Raw genomic sequence first — 19440 nt, forward strand, 5'->3', positions numbered from 1 at the left:
GCAAAGGTTTCCCATTAGCAAAGCAAAATTAATTAAATTACAGAGTAACGTTTTTTATCACAGTCAATATATAATTCTCACAGCTCTGCTGAGAGAATCTACCTCCCTCAAAAGAAGTTTTGAAGACCCCTGAGTTCTGTAGAGATGAACCGGATCATGCAGGAAATACAATGAGCAACTGACTGGAAATTTTGATGCGTAGCAAAGAGCGCCAAAAACGGCCCCTCCCCCTCACACACAGCAGTGAGGGAGAAACGAAACTGTCATAATTAGAATAAGCAACTGCCAAGTGGAAAAATAGCCCAAACATTTATTCACTCAGTACCTCACTAAATGTAAACGATTCTACATTCCAGCAAAAACGTTTAACATAATCAATACATATAAAAAAATTCTTATGTACTTTTTACAGAGTAATTCCAGTGAAGTACCATTCCCAGAATACTGAAGTGCAAAGTATACATACATGACATTATATCGGTATGGCAGGATTTTCTCATCAATTCCATTGTCAGAAAATAAAAACTGCCACATACCTCTATGCAGATTCATCTGCCCGCTGTCCCCTGATCTGAAGTTTTTACCTCTCCTCAGATGGCCGAGAACAGCAATATGATCTTAACTACTCCGGCTAAAATCATAGTAAAACTCTGGTAGATTCTTCTTCAAACTCTGCCAGAGAGGCAATAACACACTCCGGTGTCATTGTAAAATAACAAACTTTTGATTGAAGTCATAAAAACTAAGAATAATCACCATAGTCCTCTTACACATCCTATCTAGTCGTTGGGTGCAAGAGAATGACTGGGAGTGACGTAGAGGGGAGGAGCTATATGCAGCTCTGCTGGGTGAATCCTCTTGCATTTCCTGTTGGGGAGGAGTTATATCCCAGAAGTAATGATGACCCGTGGACTGATCACACATAACAGAAGAAATAAGATTTACTTACCCCAGGACACTCATCTACATGTTTGTAGAAAGCCAAACCAGTACTGAAACGAGAATCAGCAGAGGTAATGGTATATATAAGAGTATATCGTCGATCTGAAAAGGGAGGTAAGAGATGAATCTCTACGACCGATAACAGAGAACCTATGAAATAGACCCCGTAGAAGGAGATCACTGCATTCAAATAGGCAATACTCTCCTCACATCCCTCTGACATTCACTGCACGCTGAGAGGAAAACCGGGCTCCAACTTGCTGCGGAGCGCATATCAACGTAGAATCTAGCACAAACTTACTTCACCACCTCCATCGGAGGCAAAGTTTGTAAAACTGAATTGTGGGTGTGGTGAGGGGTGTATTTATAGGCATTTTAAGGTTTGGGAAACTTTGCCCCTCCTGGTAGGAATGTATATCCCATACGTCACTAGCTCATGGACTCTTGCTAATTACATGAAAGAAAAGGTTCATGCAAGAGGCAATCTTTGTCCCCAACTTTACAAGGAACATAAAACCCAATTTTTCTATCAAGCATCTTACATAGCACTTTCAAAATGTTAAAATATTTTTGCATGAAAACTGTTTATTTTGATTAAACTAGTTTTAAAACAACTAAATATTTGTGCATACCTCATTTCTAGGTACAGATTATTAACTGGCTGAGAAGGACATCTCTCAAAATAAAACAGTATTTTAATTGCAAAGTAACTAAAGCTAGATTACCTACCTAAATGGGAAAAAAAAGAACCAAAACAAACAAAAACACAAAAATAGATTTGAGAGAGATATCTCATGGATGAAGATATATACCAAAAAGATCATCTACAATAGGAGACAAAGTGGCAGAATATGTATTTACCGATAAAACGTCAAAAACAAGTTGGCTCAGCAGAAAAGGCCGTTATAAATGTGGGCGTCATCCATGTCTCACATGCACACATATTAAAGTAGGGGAAAAATTTTCATCCACTCACACTGAAAAAGACCATAAAATAAAATATTGTTTGGATTATACTTCACGGTACATTACATATTTAATAACATGCAAAGTATGCCAGGAGCAATATATCTATATCTATCTATCTATATTATATATATTTTCTACATTCTCAATTTTTGGTGCATATATATGTATTATTTTTCTTTTTTTTTCGCAATAAGCATTTTAAGCTTTTTTCTAAGATGAAAGTATAAGATCTATATAGTGGAAATACTTTTGCTACTTCATGTTAGACAATAATAACTTTGTTGCCAAAGACACGTTTCTATAAAATATACAAACCATTTAAGAAACAAATGTCAACTATGTAACATACGCAACAAATGTTTCTATATTAGCAATTTCAAAAATGAAGGTTTGTGTACTCTACCTAGCAAGAGTTTTCACAAGCGTGATTGAATATTGTGATTGGCTATTCCCTCCCGATACGTCACCTCCGGTTGGAAAAAACAGAATTTATGCTTACCTGATGAATTACTTTCTCTTGCGGTGTATCCAGTCCACGGATTCATCCTTTACTTGTGGGATATTCTCATTCCCTACAGGAAGTGGCAAAGAGAGCACACAGCAAAGCTGTCCATATAGCTCCCCCTCTAACTCCACCCCCCCAGTCATTCGACCAAAGGTTAGGAAGGAGAAACCATAGGGTGCAGTGGTGACTGTAGTTTAAACAAAAAATGTTTTACCTGACTTAAATGCCAGGGCGGGCCGTGGACTGGATACACCGCAAGAGAAAGTAATTTATCAGGTAAGCATAAATTCTGTTTTCTCTTGCAAGGTGTATCCAGTCCACGGATTCATCCTTTACTTGTGGGATACCAATACCAAAGCTTTAGGACACGGATGAAGGGAGGGAACAAGACAGGTACCTTAAACGGAAGGCACCACTGCTTGCAAGACCTTTCTCCCGAAAATAGCCTCCTAAGAAGCAAAAGTATCAAATTTGTAAAAAAATTGGCAAAAGTATGCAGTGAAGACCAAGTCGCTGCCTTACAAATCTGTTCAACAGAAGCCTCATTTTTGAAAGCCCATGTGGAAGCCACTGCTCTAGTAGAATGAGCAGTAATTCTTTCAGGGGGCTGCTGGCCAGCAGTCTCATAGGCCAAACGGATTATGCTTTTCAGCCAAAAGGAAAGAGGTAGCAGTCGCTTTCTGACCTCTCCTCTTACCAGAATAGATAACAAACAAAGAAGATGTTTGTCTGAAATCCTTAGTTGCTTGTAAATAGAACTTTAAAGCACGAACTACATCAAGATTGTGTAATAGACGTTCCTTCTTCGAAGATGGATTAGGACACAGAGAAGGAACAACTATTTCCTGGTTAATATTCTTGTTAGAAACAACTTTAGGAAGAAAACCAGGCTTGGTACGCAAAACTACCTTATCTGCGTGGAACACCAGGTAAGGTGAATCACACTGTAAGGCAGATAATTCTGAAACTCTTCTAGCAGAAGAGATAGCTATCAAAAACAAAACTTTCCAAGATAACAACTTAATGTCTATGGAATGTAAAGGTTTAAACGGAACCCCTTGAAGAACTGAAAGAACAAGATTCAAACTCCATGGCGAAACCACAGGTTTATAGACAGGCTTGATTCTGACTAAAGCCTGAGCAAACGTTTGAACGTCTGGTACCTCTGCCAGACGCTTGTGTAACAGGATAGACAAAGCAGATATTTGTCCTTTTAAGGAACTAGCTGACAATCCTTTCTCCAATCCTTCTTGGAGAAAAGACAATATCCTGGGAATCCTAATCTTACTCCATGAGTAACCCTTGGATTCACACCAACAAAGATATTTCCGCCATATCTTATGGTAGATTTTTCTGGTGACAGGCTTTCTAGCCTGAATCAGAGTATATAACTGACTCAGAGAACCCACGCTTTTTTATAGAATTAAGCGTTCAATCTCCAAGCAGTCAGACGTAGAGAAACTAAATTTGGATGCTTGAACGGACCCTGTATCAGAAGATCCTGCCTCATTGGCAATGTCCATGGTGGGACAGATGACATGTCCACTAGGTCTGCATACCAAGTCCTGCGTGGCCACGCAGGCGCTATCAGAATCACTGAAGCCTTCTCCTGCTTGATTCTGGCAACCAGACGCGAGAGGAGAGGAAACGGTGGAAACACATAGGCCAGATTGAAGGACCAAGGCGCTGCTAGAGCATCTATCAACACCGCCTGGGGATCCCGGGACCTGGACCCATAAAGAGGAAGTTTGGCATTCTGACGGGACGCCATCAGATCCAACTCTGGAGTGCCCCATAGCTGAGTCAGCTGGGCAAATACCTCCGGGTGGAGTTCCCACTCCCCCGGATGAAAAGTCTGACGACATAGAAAATCCGCTTCCCAGTTGTCTACTCCTGGGATGTGAATTGCTGAGAGGTGGCAAGAGTGATCCTCCGCCCACCTGATTATTTTGGTTACTTCCATCATTGCTAGGAGACTCCTTGTTCCCCCTTGATGGTTGATGTAAGCTACAGTCGTGATGTTGTCCGACTGAAATCTGATTAATTTGGCCGCAGCTAGTTGAGGCCATTCCTGAAGCGCGTTGAATATCGCCCTCAGTTCCAGAATGTTTATCGGGAGAAGAGTTTCTTCCTGAGACCATAAGCCCTGAGCTTTCAGGGAGTCCCAGACCGCACCCCAGCCTAACAGACTGGCGTCGGTCGTTACAATGATCCACTCTGGCCTGCGGAAACATTCCCTGAGACAGGTGATCCTGAGACAACCACCAGAGAAGAGAATCTCTGGTCTCTTGGTCCAACTGAATTTGAGGAGACAAATCTGCATAATCCCCATTCCACTGTTTGAGCATGCATAGTTGCAGTGGTCTGAGGTGTATCCGAGCAAAAGGGACTATGTCCATTGCCGCTACCATTAGTCCGATTCTCTCCATGCACTGAGCTACAGATGGCCGAGGAATGGAATGAAGAGCTCGGCAAGTAGATAACAGTTTTAACTTTCTGACCGCCGTCAGAAATATTTTCATTTCTACCGAGTCTATCAGGGTTCCTAGGAATGGAACTCTTGTGAGGGGGGAGAGAGAACTCTTTTTTTACGTTCACCTTCCACCCGTGAGACCTCAGAAAGGCCAATACGATCTCCGTGTGAGACTTGGTTCTTTGGAAAGTCGACGCCTGAATTAAGATGTCGTCTAGGTAAGGCGCCACTGCTATGCCCCGCGTCTTAGAACCGCCAGGAGGGACCCTAGCACCTTTGTGAAAAATCTGGGAGCAGTGGCCAACAAGAAAGGAAGAGCCACAAACTGATAATGCTTGTCCAGAAAGGCGAACCTGAGAAACTGGTGATGATCTTTGTGGATAGGAATATGCAGATACGCATCCTTTAGATCCACGGTAGTCATATATTGACCCTCCTGGATCATTGGTAAGATTGTCCGAATGGTCTCCATCTTGAATGATGGGACTCTGAGGAATTTGTTTAGAATTTTGAGATCCAGGATTGGTCTGAAAGTTCCTTCTTTTTTGGGAACCACAAACAGGTTTGAGTAAAACCCCAGTCCTTGTTCTGCAATTGGAACTGGGTGGATCACTCCCATTGTAAGTATATCTTCTACACAGCGTAAAAACGCCTCTTTCTTTGTCTGATCTGTAGACAGACGAGAAATGTGGAACCTTCTCCTTGGAGGAGAGTCCTTGAATTCTAGAAGGTATCCCTGGGCTACAATCTCTAATGCCCAAGGATCATGTACATCTCTTGCCCAGGCCTGAGTGAAGAGAGAGAGTCTGCCCCCTACTAGATCCGGTCCCGGATCGGGGGCTACCCCTTCATGCTGTCTTGGTAGCAGCTGCAGGCTTTTTGGCCTGTTTACCCTTATTCCAGCCCTGGTAAGGTTTCCAGGTTGCCTTGGGCTGTGAAGCGTTACCCTCTTGCTTTGCAGCCGGAGAGGATGAAGCGGGGTCGTTCCTGAAATTGCGAAAGGAACGAAAATTAGCTTTGCTCTTTGTCTTAAAGGGCTTGTCCTGAGGGAGTGCATGGCCTTTTCCCCCGGTGATATCTGAAATAATCTCTTTCAATTCAGGCCCGAAGAGGGCCTTTCCTTTGAAAGGAATGTTCAAAAGCTTGGATTTAGACGACACATCGGCCGACCAGGACTTTAGCCATAGCGCCCTGCGTGCCAAAATGGCAAAACCTGAATTTTTCGCCACTAACTTAGCTATTTGGAAAGCGGCGTCAGTGATAAAAGAATTAGCTAGCTTTAGAGCCTTAATTCTATCCATAATTTCCTCATATGAGGTCTCCGTCTGGAGCGAGTCTTCCAGTGCCTCAAACCAGAAAGCAGCTGCAGTAGTTACAGGAATAATGCAGGCAATGGGTTGGAGAAGAAAACCTTGTTGAACAAAAATTTTCTTAAGTAACCCCTCTAACTTCTTATCCATAGGGTCTTTAAAAGCACAACTGTCTTCAATTGGTATGGTTGTGCGTTTAGCAAGTGTAGAAATAGCCCCCTCCACCTTAGGGACCGTCTGCCACGAGTCCCGCACAGGGTCAGGTATGGGGAACATTTTCTTAAAAACAGGAGGGGGAGTAAAGGGAACACCTGGTCTATCCCACTCCCTAGTAACGATATCCGCAATCCTCTTAGGGACCGGAAACGTATCTGTGTAAACAGGGACCTCTAGGTACTTGTCCATTTTACACAATTTCTCTGGGATCACCAAAGGGTCGCAGTCATCCAAAGTAGCTAATACCTCCCTAAGCAAAACGCGGAGGTGTTCTAGTTTAAATTTAAAAGCCAATGTATCTGAATCTGTCTGAGGAGGAACCCTTCCTGAATCAGAGACTTCTCCCTCAGACATCAAATCCCTCACTCCCACTTCAGAGCGTTGTGAGGGTATATCGGATACGGCTACCAAAGCGTCAGAATGCTTATAATCTGTTCTAAAAACAGAGCTATCACGCTTTGCGGGTAACACAGGCAGTTTAGATAAGAAGGCTGTAAGAGAATTATCCGTGACTGCCGCTAAGTCTTGTAATGTAAAAGAGTTAGACGCACTAGAGGTACTAGGCGTCGCTTGCGCGGGCGTAACTGGTTGTGACACTTGGGGAGAAGCAGACGGGCTACCCTCGTTACCTTCAGTCTGAGAATCATCTTGGGCCACATTTTTAAGTGCAACAATATGATCTTTAAAGTGTATAGACATATCAGTACAAGTGGGACACATTCTGAGAGGGGGTTCCACCATGGCTTCTAAACACATTGAACAAGGATTTTCCTTAGTGTCAGACATGTTTAATAAACTAGTAATATATACAAGCAGGCTTGGAAATCACTTTAATCAAATAAAAAACCCAATTTGGAAAAAACAGTACTGTGCCTTTAAGAGATAAAAAGAGCACACAATTTTAAAAAACAGTGAAAAATGCAGCAATTCTCCTGAAATTTTCACAGTATGTACCTAAAGCCTTAATAAGATTGCACCACAAGTTTCACAACGATTAACCCCTTAATGCCCAAACCGGAGCAGCCTAAAGCCAACACCAGGTTAAAAACAGTACAGCACCTTGCCACAGCCTTGCTGTGGCCCTACCTGCCCTTAGGGATAAGATTTGTGGGAATATAGCTTCTATAAGGCCCTCAAACAACAGCAGGACCCTCCATGTGAAGCAGCATGAACTTCTCTGCAATTCTAACGGCGCATCTGAGGCGCAAAGTTAGGCCCCTCCCACTCTACTCCAGAGTTGTGAGGCCTAGTAAAATCACTCTTAAGTGACTAAAAACCAGCCATGTGGGTAATAACCCCAGAAAGAACCCCAAAAGGACTTTCAAAGTGTCTACAAACGATATTTTTCTTGAATAAACAATCGATTATCCTGAATCAGTGTCAACCAGCATAATTAGCCCTGTTATGTAAGCATTCAATTCCTTACTAAGTCTGTGAACATAGCTTACCCTCCCCTCATGGGGATATTGTCAGTCTCTTCTAGCATTATCTAAGTCTTGTCTAGAAATAAATGACTGAACATACCTCATTGCAGATTACCCTGCAAACCGTTCCCCCCAACTGAAGTTTTCTGGTACTCCTCAGTCCTGTGTGGGAACAGCATTGGATTTTAGTTACAACATGCTAAAATCATTTTCCTCTCAGCAGAAATCTTCATCACTTTTCTGCTAGAGAGTAAATAGTACAAACCGGTACCATTTAAAATAACAAACTTTTGATTGAAGATAATAAAAACTACAATTCTAACACCACATTCACTTTACCCTCCCGTAGAGAGACCCTAGTGCTTAGAGCCGGCAAAGAGAATGACTGGAGGGTGGAGCTAGAGGGGGAGCTATATGGACAGCTTTGCTGTGTGCTCTCTTTGCTACTTCCTGTAGGGAATGAGAATATCCCACAAGTAAAGGATGAATCCGTGGACTGGATACACCTTGCAAGAGAAACATAAATTATGCTTACCAGATCATTTCCTTTTCTTCTGTACAGGAAGAGTACACAGCTGCATTCATTACTTGTGGGAAAATACTGAACCTGGCCACCAGGAAGAGGCAGAGACACCCCAGCCAAAGGCTTAAATACCCCCCCCCCCAGTCATTCTGCCAAGGGAACAAGGAACTGTAGGAGAAATAACAGGGTGAAAAAGGTGCCAGAAAAAACAAATTAAAATTTAGGGCCGTCCATCGGAGAACACGGGCGGGAGCTGTGGACTCTCCCTGTACAGAAGGAAAGGAAATGATCTGGTAAGCATAATTTATGTTTTCCTTCTTAATACAGTGAGAGTCCACAGCTGCATTCATTACTTGTGGGAAATTATACCCAAGCTACAGAGGACACTGAATGCTAACGGGAGGGCAAAAAAGAGGTGGCCCCCATCTGAAGGCACCATTTTGGAGAAATAATGTAAGGAAGACCAAGTAGCTGCCCAACAAAACTGATCCATAGAGGCCTCATTTTAGAGACCCAAAAGGACGTCACTGCTCTTGAAAAAACTGACCCGTAAACCACTGAGAAGGCATGCATGCTCATATCCCAAGCGGAAGACACTCCTCAACTAAAAGACAAGGAAGTTTAAGATGCCTTCTGGCCCTTACACTTCCCAGATAGATAATAAACAGAGAAAACTGTCTATTCCTATGTAGCCTAAAGATAGAACCCCAATGCACGATTCCAAATTATGTAGTAAACTCTTATTCGAGAAGAAGGAATAGGATATATCTCAATTTAAAGATGCATTTTGATACAACCTTAGTCAGAATCCTAAATAAGTTCGTAGATCAGCCTTACTATCGTGGAACACCCGATGAGGGTCGCAGTGCAAGGCTGCAAACTCAGAGACTTCTGCATGCAGAAGCAATATCTAGACAGAAAAGGTCTTCTAAGATAACAAATTAAAGACAACCTTATGCATAGAAACAAAGGAAGCCTGATGCAAAAACCATAAGAACAAGATCAAAAACTCAAAGAAGGAGCATCAGAACGACACCCTGGCCTGATCACCGTCAGAGTCCAAACAAAAAAACTGCACTTCCAGAAGTTCAACGAGCCTCTTGTGCAGAAATACAGACAGGGCCAAAACTGTCCTAACAAGAAACTAACTAAGAGGCCATTCTCCAGACCATCCTGGAGGAAGGAAAGAATCCTGGCAGGCCTGAATAGAGTGCTAGGACAGACCACACTCTTACCAGCAGAAAGGGTCCTCCACTCTATATGATAGATGCCGAGGGACCAGCCTACACGATTGAAGGAGAGGACCATAACCTCTCAGAAAAACCTACTCTTCGGCTAAGACTAAGCGTTCACGCAGTCCACTGCAGAGAAAAAAAGATTTGATAAGCAAGAGGCTTTGTTCCAGCAGATCCCTGCAACAAGGTAACCTTCATGGAAGTGAAGCCACTAAATCACAAACTAAGATCTACGCAACCTCAACGAAGCAATCAGTCGCTGATGCCTTCCCCTGTTAGATTCGAGCCACCACTCAAGGAAAGAGGGATACGACCGAAGAGGAAAAAATTACAATAAACCTCCAAGGCACTGCTAATGTATCCATTAGCTCCGACTGAGGATCCCTCAACCACGACCCATTAATGGGTAACCTGGTATAGAAACGGGACGCCTGAGAATTTAAATCGGCGTCCCCCTCCAGATTCCAGTAGAAAACATCTGTCCCGGGTGACCACCCCTGGAGAGAAACGTTGACAGTGAGCAGTAGTGGACCTCCGCCCACTACCAAACCCGAGATATTACCCTCAATGCTAGGGAGACTCTAGTTCCCAGAAGGAAATCTAGGTCTAGAATTCATACACTGGAACAAACCCAGTAGACTAAATCTTCAGAGCAGAAAAGTTTGCCTGAAGATCCAAAAGTTTAAATCGGGAGGGTAACCCTGGGTTCCCTGGTCCCCTTAGGCACGCCCTCACCAACCTAACGGACTTGCGACCAAAGTCAAAACCGCCGCGGGAGAATAAAAAAGGTGTCCCACTGGACAGGGAGATGACAAGGACAATGGAGAGCAGTATCTCCATCAGTAGGCCAGGTAAATCTGTTAAGACAGATTCGAAACAGCACCACTCCACTGCCTCAGCATACAACGAGCTTAGATGAGACCTGGCAAAAGGAATGAAGTCCAATATGGACCCCACGAAAATCATCACCCTCCAACCCAGAGCCAGAGCAATGGCATGAAGGAGGTCTGGAGGGCACTATCTGATGAGATTAACTCATAAATTCACAAACCCAAAGAAAAATCTACTTGTCTAAGGAGACTAAAATAGCATCCAGGAATCCACCCTGGTGCCTACACCAGAAAACTCTGGACTAGATCCATCTCGAGTGATAGAAGAAAGACAGTTGAAGTACCTAAAAAGTCTTCTTTCAGACTAGACGATGGTGATTAAACCAGAATCGCCAAGACAAGGGAGACTACCGTTAGATCTGGATTCTGGCCATACCCAAAATAAAACTCCAGATCCTAAATAATTTTTTTAGAATAAGTAGCGAGACTAGAGAACCAAAAAGGCAATGAATTGGAAGTGCCAGTTCATAGGAACCGGAAAGTTCCCAGAGAAGGAATGAAAGGTAAGATATCCTTCACTGCTCCTCCCGTACCAAAGGTAGAGTGTACCTTATAGTCTCCCTCTGGAACGAGGAGACATTATAAGCTCTACCTAAGTCCTATAGGACCCAAATAGGACGGAAAGTTCCCTCCACCCTATGGGTCCACGAAAACAATAACGAATTGAAAAATATCCCAAACCTCTGCGATAGGCACCGGGGCAATGACTCCAAAAGAGAACAAAAAACCTGCACCCATCAAAAAGGCTTCCCTCTCTCTGTCGGAAATACAGGATCAAGAGAAGGAAAACAGCCCTGGAAGGCTGGATTTGAAGCCTATTTATGACCTATAGGACCCATGGATCCTATACGATCCTGAATCAAGCATCTAAAAAAGGGCGATATTCAGTCCCTAACGCGATTCAAGATAGGACCTGAAATTGGTCCCTCCTGCCAATGTAGGTTAGGAGGACCTGCTCTGCTTTGACTTATTCCAGGACTGAGTCGGCTCCAAAACCACCTGAATTGCTCAGGCTTAGCGGAGATCCTGATGCTGGGTCTTGACCTCACTAAAAGAACAAGAGAAAAGGAATTTGTCTCTCAGAATTGCTCTCATCAAAAAAGTTTAAGGCCGCAGAATAGCGGAACCACATTAACACCTTCTTTCTAACAGAAGGAAAGATTAGACTTAGAAGTCATAGCGACTCAAGGTCTGAACAGAAAAAACCTGAAGCCCTAGCTTATGGGCTAAAAGCCTGAGAAAATTCCAGATAAGGAATTATAAGCTCCAATGGCTTAATTCTTTCTCGAAAATATTGAGGGAATCATCACCTCGAATCAAGACAGAGATTCCTCAACAGGAAGTCTCCAGAAATTTGACAACCTAAGTCGTCAATACATAAATATCCCTCATGACGAAACATCTTCCTAACAAGAGTTTCCTCAATAAACAAGAGCTCTAGAATAAACAATCCTTAAAAAGGCAAGGGCATAACAAAGTGATAGCCAAGTAGGAATGTGCAACGACAGAACCCTATAAAGCCCGGAACTGGAATCCTAAACATAAAAAAAAATAATAATATATAGACGAGAAAGGAATAGGATCTCAATCCTACCCCAGACGTCTTATTCAAATTCGCTATCCAATTTTGAGTTCTGAGATTCGACTGGCAGATCAGTAAAAGGAATCTCTAAAATCGCCAAAACTTCTCTTAGAAGCATGCGTAGGCGTGCCACTCTAAATCTAAAAGCAAAATCCTCCTGTCGGAGGAATAGCAGCAGCAGGTTCTGACTGAGAAGGTCCGTACACTGAAGCTTCAGAAAGAACCGCATCTACAGATGACTGATCAGATACAACCGTTAATTTACATGATGCTCCCTGGGTAGGAGTGAATGGATTAACCCTTTGTTTGCGTGTAGCAGTACTAAGCAAACCCCTCCAGGTGGAGGATTAGCGGAGCAAGGGGAAGCTGCATGTGTAGAATCAGATGACTCTAGGGGACACACCTCACTGGACGAAGAGTCCTCAGAGGCGGAAGGCTCAGTGGCATCTAACATTGCAACATTGGTTGATGAAAACACCCTGTTGCGGCATACAGAACATAATTGAGAGGGCTGGACTACCCGTGCCTCCTCACAATATTGACAGGTAACAAATTCTGTCGTAGAGGGATCATCCTCTAAAAAAATCAGAATCCTCCATAACTAGATAACCCTATTTAATCAGAGAAAAACAACCAGCACCTTATACCCCCAATGGACGGGGCATTTACCACCTATGACCCAGAAAGTATAGAGAAAATTTGCTCCTCTACGTAGTCCCTCTGTCAGGAATAGGAAATGGAAACCGTGACCACTCCCGGTCACACAGTGTGCCATGCAGGGCCTCCCCTGCTAAAGAAAAAGCGTGCCAAGCTTAATAAAAACTGCACAGCTCTCAAGTAAAAAAATAACCTGTACGTTCCGTATCAGCCTATGAGCCCAAAAAAAACCCATCTCACACACAAAGCAGCATTAATCACAAACAAATATGAGTAAGCCCCACTGTTCAACAATCCCCCTCAGGAGATATTAACTCTTGATTCCATAAAGATAAAAAGGAGTGCCACTGAGACCCTGTCTTCTAGCATTAACATATGTATAAAAAATTAAACTATCAGACTGTAGCATCTCTTCTGACATGGACTTGAGTGATGAAAAGCAGGCAGCGAAACTCGCCAACGCTGATTGCTTAAGGAGCTGTTAATATGAGTCTGGATGGATTCACAAAAAGACTCTCCCTGCATCTCCAGACTAACTTTCATCAATGTTTTCACTTAGAGGCTGACAAGACTACTTAAAACTCCAGTTCCACATCGAAGGGTAGATACCTTTCCTAAGGAACTACTCCAAAATCTTCTGATACTTCTCTGCCAACCTCCTGTGACGAAAGGCAAAGAATGACTGGGGGATGAGGAAAGTGGGGGAGGTATTTAAGCCTTTGGCTGGGGTGTCCTTGCCTCCTCCTGGTGGCCAGATTCAGTATTTCCCACAAGTAATATAGCCTGAAAAACGTAGAACCTGATAACCACACTTACGGATCACAGATTATAGAGAGGAGGCAAAGACCCGGTAAACGAAGGCCACACACAAATACTCCACCGGCTTGCATAAAGACAAAAGACGCACCCAGGAGCAGAACAGCTACCAAAACTAACATCTGAGACGCAAAAGAAGGAAGGAGGAGACACAACAAACACCCGGTAAATGGAGGCGTGTACAGACTGCACTCCACCGGGGAAACCGGAGATCCACCAAAAACGTCAGATATAATTTAACTCATATTTACAGTGCACTGTAAACCAGGATAAGACAAGGACTACTGGGACATCTGCAATAAGGTACTATTTTGGCCGTAAGGCTGAAGAAACACATTAAGTAACGTGTTAGTATTTACCTATATGTTGGAAGTTTGCCAAACACAATTGCTACAAAATAACGGAAGACGAAAGCAACATTCATATGATATACACTAATGAAAGTTTATTTAAGGACATAGTCGCTACAAAATAGAGACTTTGCATCTAATTACTATATTCATTGCTTAACACTTTACGCATTTCAATATTGTTCATACTTAAAGGCCACAGCAACAGTGATTTTTATCACACAACAGAGTATGTTTTGGTTTTAAAATCTTACACATTTTATATAGTAAGGAAGTCTAGCATATTATATGTTTTGCATAGTAAAGACGTTTAGCATAGTCTATGTTTAGCTAATACAAAGTTGTTGTTTTTTTTATTGAGGTAAAAGTATTGGCATACACAATGGGCTGTACAGCATTATACAAATACGCTCCAAGAGTGCTTATAACAAGGTACATCTTATGAATCACATAATCAGAATGAAAAAAAAGAGAAACACCCATATAATGAACAATAACTGTTAACACAAAAACACAGAACCCAGGGTGCACATCATAAGTACATAGATAATGAGCAATATCTTCTCAGTAAAGTAAACATTTGCTGTAAAGGATAAAACAATTTAAGAAGGTACATGCCAGTAAAGAAGAGCTAAGCCCTCAATTTCTTTTAGGAGGCCTCTTTCGGACCTCACATCTTATTGAATAATAACATTTACCGAGAGCTATCTGGGTTAGAGGAGACCACATATGGATCTCATTAATGGGACCTCAAATTTTTTATTATTTTGCTATGATAAGGACTGTGTGGTTCTCAGTAAAGCAAGTTTCATTCCATATGAATGATATGAGAGAAGGGAACCCAAGCAAACCTGCTACTATGAGTATGAGACAAAGTCAACGTTATACTGTGTTGCAAGGGATAATGGTAAATTAATGATTAAGTTGCGGCATAAACAAGGTGAGCCGCGTAGTCAATTCTCCCAAATTGGGAGGCACATTATGGGGGGGGGGGGGAGGTGGTAAGTCAAATATTGGGAATACAAGCTATAGTTTAGGAGATTAATACAATGCAGTAGTGTCAACTATGGGTAGGAGAGGTAACCTTTAACTAAATAAAAAGCCCAATATAATATGGGAAGTAGAATACACAGTCTGGAAGCTAAGAATTAAGAGGTTCAGTATGGACTGGTGGAAGGCAGTTAAATAGATGTGATAAAAAAGTGAGAGTAAACAGGGTACATGTTAAGCTAGTGGTATGTCTGGTTCAATGTTGCATGGTTTTGAATAGCATAAAACTTACATGGTGCATGTAGCTCAATCCCCATGTAGTGGACCTCAGACTACTAAATAATAGTAGCCAAGCAGGACCAGCCCGCGCCCATGAAAGGTAAAGAAGATTATAGGTCACTACACAGCACTGACAACCACATCATGCTAAAAATAGTGAAGACTAAGCCTCACCTCAAAAGCTCAGAATAATCAAGCTTGCTAAGTGGGGGCTGGGGCCTTGGAAATGTGTAAAAGGGCCTTGGAATAAATACCTAGTGATCATTAAGGGAAGAGGACCAAGAAAGGCATATGCTATAGAACCACTGAGCTGTTGAGCATTTTGTATATTTAAGGAGCTGCCCCGGCCGCAGGCAACACCCCTACTGTAAATGAATGAGTCCCATCAGTCTCAGTAGTGAAAGTGGAAATGGCCTCTCTGGCTTCCCTCGCAATGCTTAACAAAAAGTAGATTTCACAGTTTATGAAGGAACACTTTTCTATGAATAGGCCAGCACTTTACACAAAATGGCTAAGTTTGATGTGTGAAATAAGTGAAGTGAGTTTGAGTGTTATAAATATACCATTGCAGTTGATTATACTATAATATAACATAAAAGATGAAAACACAAACATATTTAGCAAATACACATAGCTGGTGGTTAAATGCTAGATCTAATATAGGCCACAAAACATTAACCTTGGGAAAGAATTAACCGTTTATAAACAATGTAGAACACTAAATTCCTAAGCATCTATAACTGCTTTAACGACTTTCATTCAATGTAATACAGATAAAAACGTTTAAAGCTAGTTAGCTTGTTAAAGGGACAATAAAATATCTGCAAATCTGTAGGGAAGGCAATATTGTAGTTCTCCTCAGTAGACCGTGTCTGCGTTGACAATTAGCCCACACCAGCTCTAATGTGTCTCCATAAGTGTGTCCCTCTGCTGACATCCCTCAAAGGGCAAAATCCAAAACTAAGGTCCGACAGGGCCACAGATGTAGCAGTGCTAAATGACCACAGTTCGCAACCCCATACTGGATTGAGGTGCCACACAAATAAAGTTACTGGTGGTGTGAAGGTGTGCCGCTCTTCCCTCTCCTGCATTATAGAATAGATCAGTGCAAACATAGGATCAGCGTGTGGGGTAATGAGAGAGTGAGCCGGCATAAACCGGTAAAACGGATCAGCCATCGCTTCTTGCGTGTAGGGGGTTATTACAGCTGTATTCTTCAAAAGAGGATTAGCAGCCAGTAGCGTTACAGCTTGCGATGTTATAGGGGGTAGAACACTCACCCTGGTAGGCTTTAGCTTGTAATTCGTTACATCGGAGGTGTCTGCATCTGCTGTGGGGGCTGATGTAGCTGCCATTTCCTCCCTCTCCACAACTGCTCTAATGAGCTCAGTGTCAACTGTAGATTTTGGGGGAGCAAGGGTAAGCTGCGCCTGTTCTGCAAAGTTGTTAAGCAGCACCCACAGCTGTGAGTAAAAGTCCTCCATGGTTAGCAGTATAGTCACACGAACCTCTTGTATGGAATTGCGTCTGAGAGGTTGACAGCCCTTGTGACCTCGTGGCCACCGCGAGTTCCTATAGCTCCAATAAATATTAGATCAAGCGTGTGAATTTTCCTCAGATTAGTCTCTGCTATGGCTGCCCACCCCAGTAGTAGGCTTAGGTTGGAAATTTTGCAAAAATGCAAACTTTATATCGCCAAAACTAAAAGATCTTTGGGAGCTGTTAAATTGTGTGTCTAGGTTCCTCTCCAGCTGGCTCCGCCCCCCTCAGCTAATACAAAGTTTTATACTGTTAGCATACATATTGGGTATACACCCTATGGTTGATCAATAAATATTTTGATTTTATTTTTTGGTCTTCATAATTTTGACTTATACAGTCGCTAGATTTATATTTATTAGGCTGATTTGATAAATACGATATGCAGTGGCTTATATAGTCACCAGACCATGCTTATATTTAATCTATAAGGAGTGCATAATACTTGTATATTTTTTTATTTGTGATTAGGACTTGGGGAATTCACAATTTTACACTGCTCTATATTTAGTCATTTAACGTTTTTTTGGGAAAATGTTTTAAAGGTGAGCTATATTCCCACATCGACCAGACAGTTATATAACCTTTTTTCCCCGTTTCCCACAAGTAATTAATGCAGCTGTGGACTCTCCCTGTATTAAGAAGGAAATGGGCTTTCCGCTCAGTGACGTAATCAATTGGGCATTAAAAAGCTGGCGCCTCCAGTTCAGTGGCATGTCACCTTTGAAAAAGCCTTTGCGAAATGAGTCAGGTGACGCAAGAGAAGAGGCAGAGGTATTTCACTCTCTGTTATCACACCAGATAGTACTGCTATGTCCAGGTCTGTAATTGTATACATTTTATTTTTTGTACACAGAATAAATTCTTTGTTTTACTTGCACTTTTGAACACTACGGACTTTGTGTGAGTCAGTACCCGTCTCCTTTTTATGCACGCATAATAACTTCTATACAATATATTAAATGAAGATTTGGCACTGCTATCAAGTCTTAGCTTTGGGCCTTACAGTGGTATTTTTCTCTTTTTATGTACTTTTTGCTTATAAAGATTACTTGTTTCTTTGGATCTCTTTAAAGGGACAGTCAAGTTAAAAAAAAAAAAAAAAAAAAAAAAAAAAACTTTCATGATTTAAATAGGGCATGTAATTTTAAACAACTTTCCAATTTACTTTTATTACCAATTTTGCTTTGATCTCTTGGTATTCTTAGTTGAAAGCTAAATTTAGGAGGTATATATGAAATTTCTTAGACCTTAAAGGCCACCTTTAATCTGAAAGCATTTTGACAGTTTTTCCCTAATAGAGGGCGTTAGTTCATGTGTTTCATATAGATAACAATGAGCACAGGCACGTGAAGCTCCGAAGAGCAAGCACTGATTGGCTAAAAATGCAATTCGGTCAAAAGAACTGAAATAAGGGGGCAGTTTGCAGAGACATAGATACAAGGTAATCACAGAGGTAAAAAGTATATTATTATAACTGTGTTGGTTATGCAAAATTGGGGAATGGGTAATAAAGGGATTATCTACCCTTTTAAACAACAAAAATTCTGGTGTTTACTGTCCCTTTAATAGTGTTTAAGAGGTTAAGCACATTTTAAATACCGCCTATCAGTAAACACATACAGCTATCGTTTTGTTTAGAGATATTTTTTGCTTCTAAATCCACTATATACATGAAGGTCTAAAGTAACTCATGGAACTTTCTACATAAAACCAAGTCGCATGATATTATATAGCACCAGTTATAAATCATATTATGATTTTTTCGACATTACTGATGCAATAGACCATATATATTTCAGTGAGTGATGTACACATGTTTTGAATGGCAATAGATACTAAGACAAGCAAACAAAAGCATTGGATTTTGAAACAGATGTCAAAAATATACTTTTGTAAAAGGCCCTGGGAAGACGTCATGAGGAGAAATGAATCTCTTGACAAAAGACTGTAGAGAAAACATACCTTCCCCTTCTTGTTTAAGTAGGAACATATCTGTGTGCACAGTTCCCTTGTCAACATCCTTCTTCATTCTCTAAGGAAAAAAAAAGCAGGGTCAAGAAACATAGTCTCTAACGAATATGAACAGAAGTAGCCAGGCAGATTTTCTTTTCCCTAGAAGTGCAACTCCCATATTTTTAGTCTGATGTACACACATTATATAATAATGGATAGTTGTTTGTTTTATTTTGGCAAAGTGACATTCATGTGTCTACAGACCCTTGTATACAGTGATAAAAACAATCTCTAAAGTGTGAACATACAGAAATAAGATCACCTGTCAAACCAGGCGTCAAAGGAAGAACATTTTTTTTGGTTCTACCTAAGAGTATTTTAAATATATATGATAGTATTTTGTTTTTATGTAAAATGGACGTTTTTACATAAAAAAACGTTGTCAGCCAGTGAACTTTCCATCATATAGGGTTCAGTTAAAGACAATTGTCATTTCTAAACTCTATATAAACGGCTTTAACATAACACTTTTTTTAAATGCAAAAATAAAATGAACATGTTTAACTATAGCTCATTCATAAGTTTGATGGATGTGTTTTTTTTTTTTTTTTTTTGTTTTTTTTTAAAGGTTTGATGGCTCTATTGCTCTACTGTAATCTAGACAATAACACATAGTAATAATTAACAGCTGCAAGTCACTGACCTGAACTTGTTCAACAAGTAGCAATCATTAAGGGCTCGATTTATCATTGATATTCTCCTATATTTGCCCCTATTTATAATT

At 41.4% G+C, this 19440-nt stretch overlaps 1 protein-coding gene across 1 annotated transcript in view; it reads right to left on the minus strand.

The window, feature by feature from the left end:
* KLHDC4 (kelch domain containing 4) overlaps positions 1-19440 on the minus strand; it is a 264047-nt gene that overhangs the window by 95486 nt on the left and 149121 nt on the right. Inside the window, exon 8 of the mRNA XM_053701199.1 lies at positions 18666-18735. Within this exon, the coding sequence (XP_053557174.1) occupies positions 18666-18735 (70 nt within the window). The remainder of the gene's footprint in view (positions 1-18665; positions 18736-19440) is intronic.

This window comes from Bombina bombina, chromosome 1 (genome assembly GCF_027579735.1).
Source record: "Bombina bombina isolate aBomBom1 chromosome 1, aBomBom1.pri, whole genome shotgun sequence".
Classification (NCBI taxonomy): domain Eukaryota; kingdom Metazoa; phylum Chordata; class Amphibia; order Anura; family Bombinatoridae; genus Bombina; species Bombina bombina.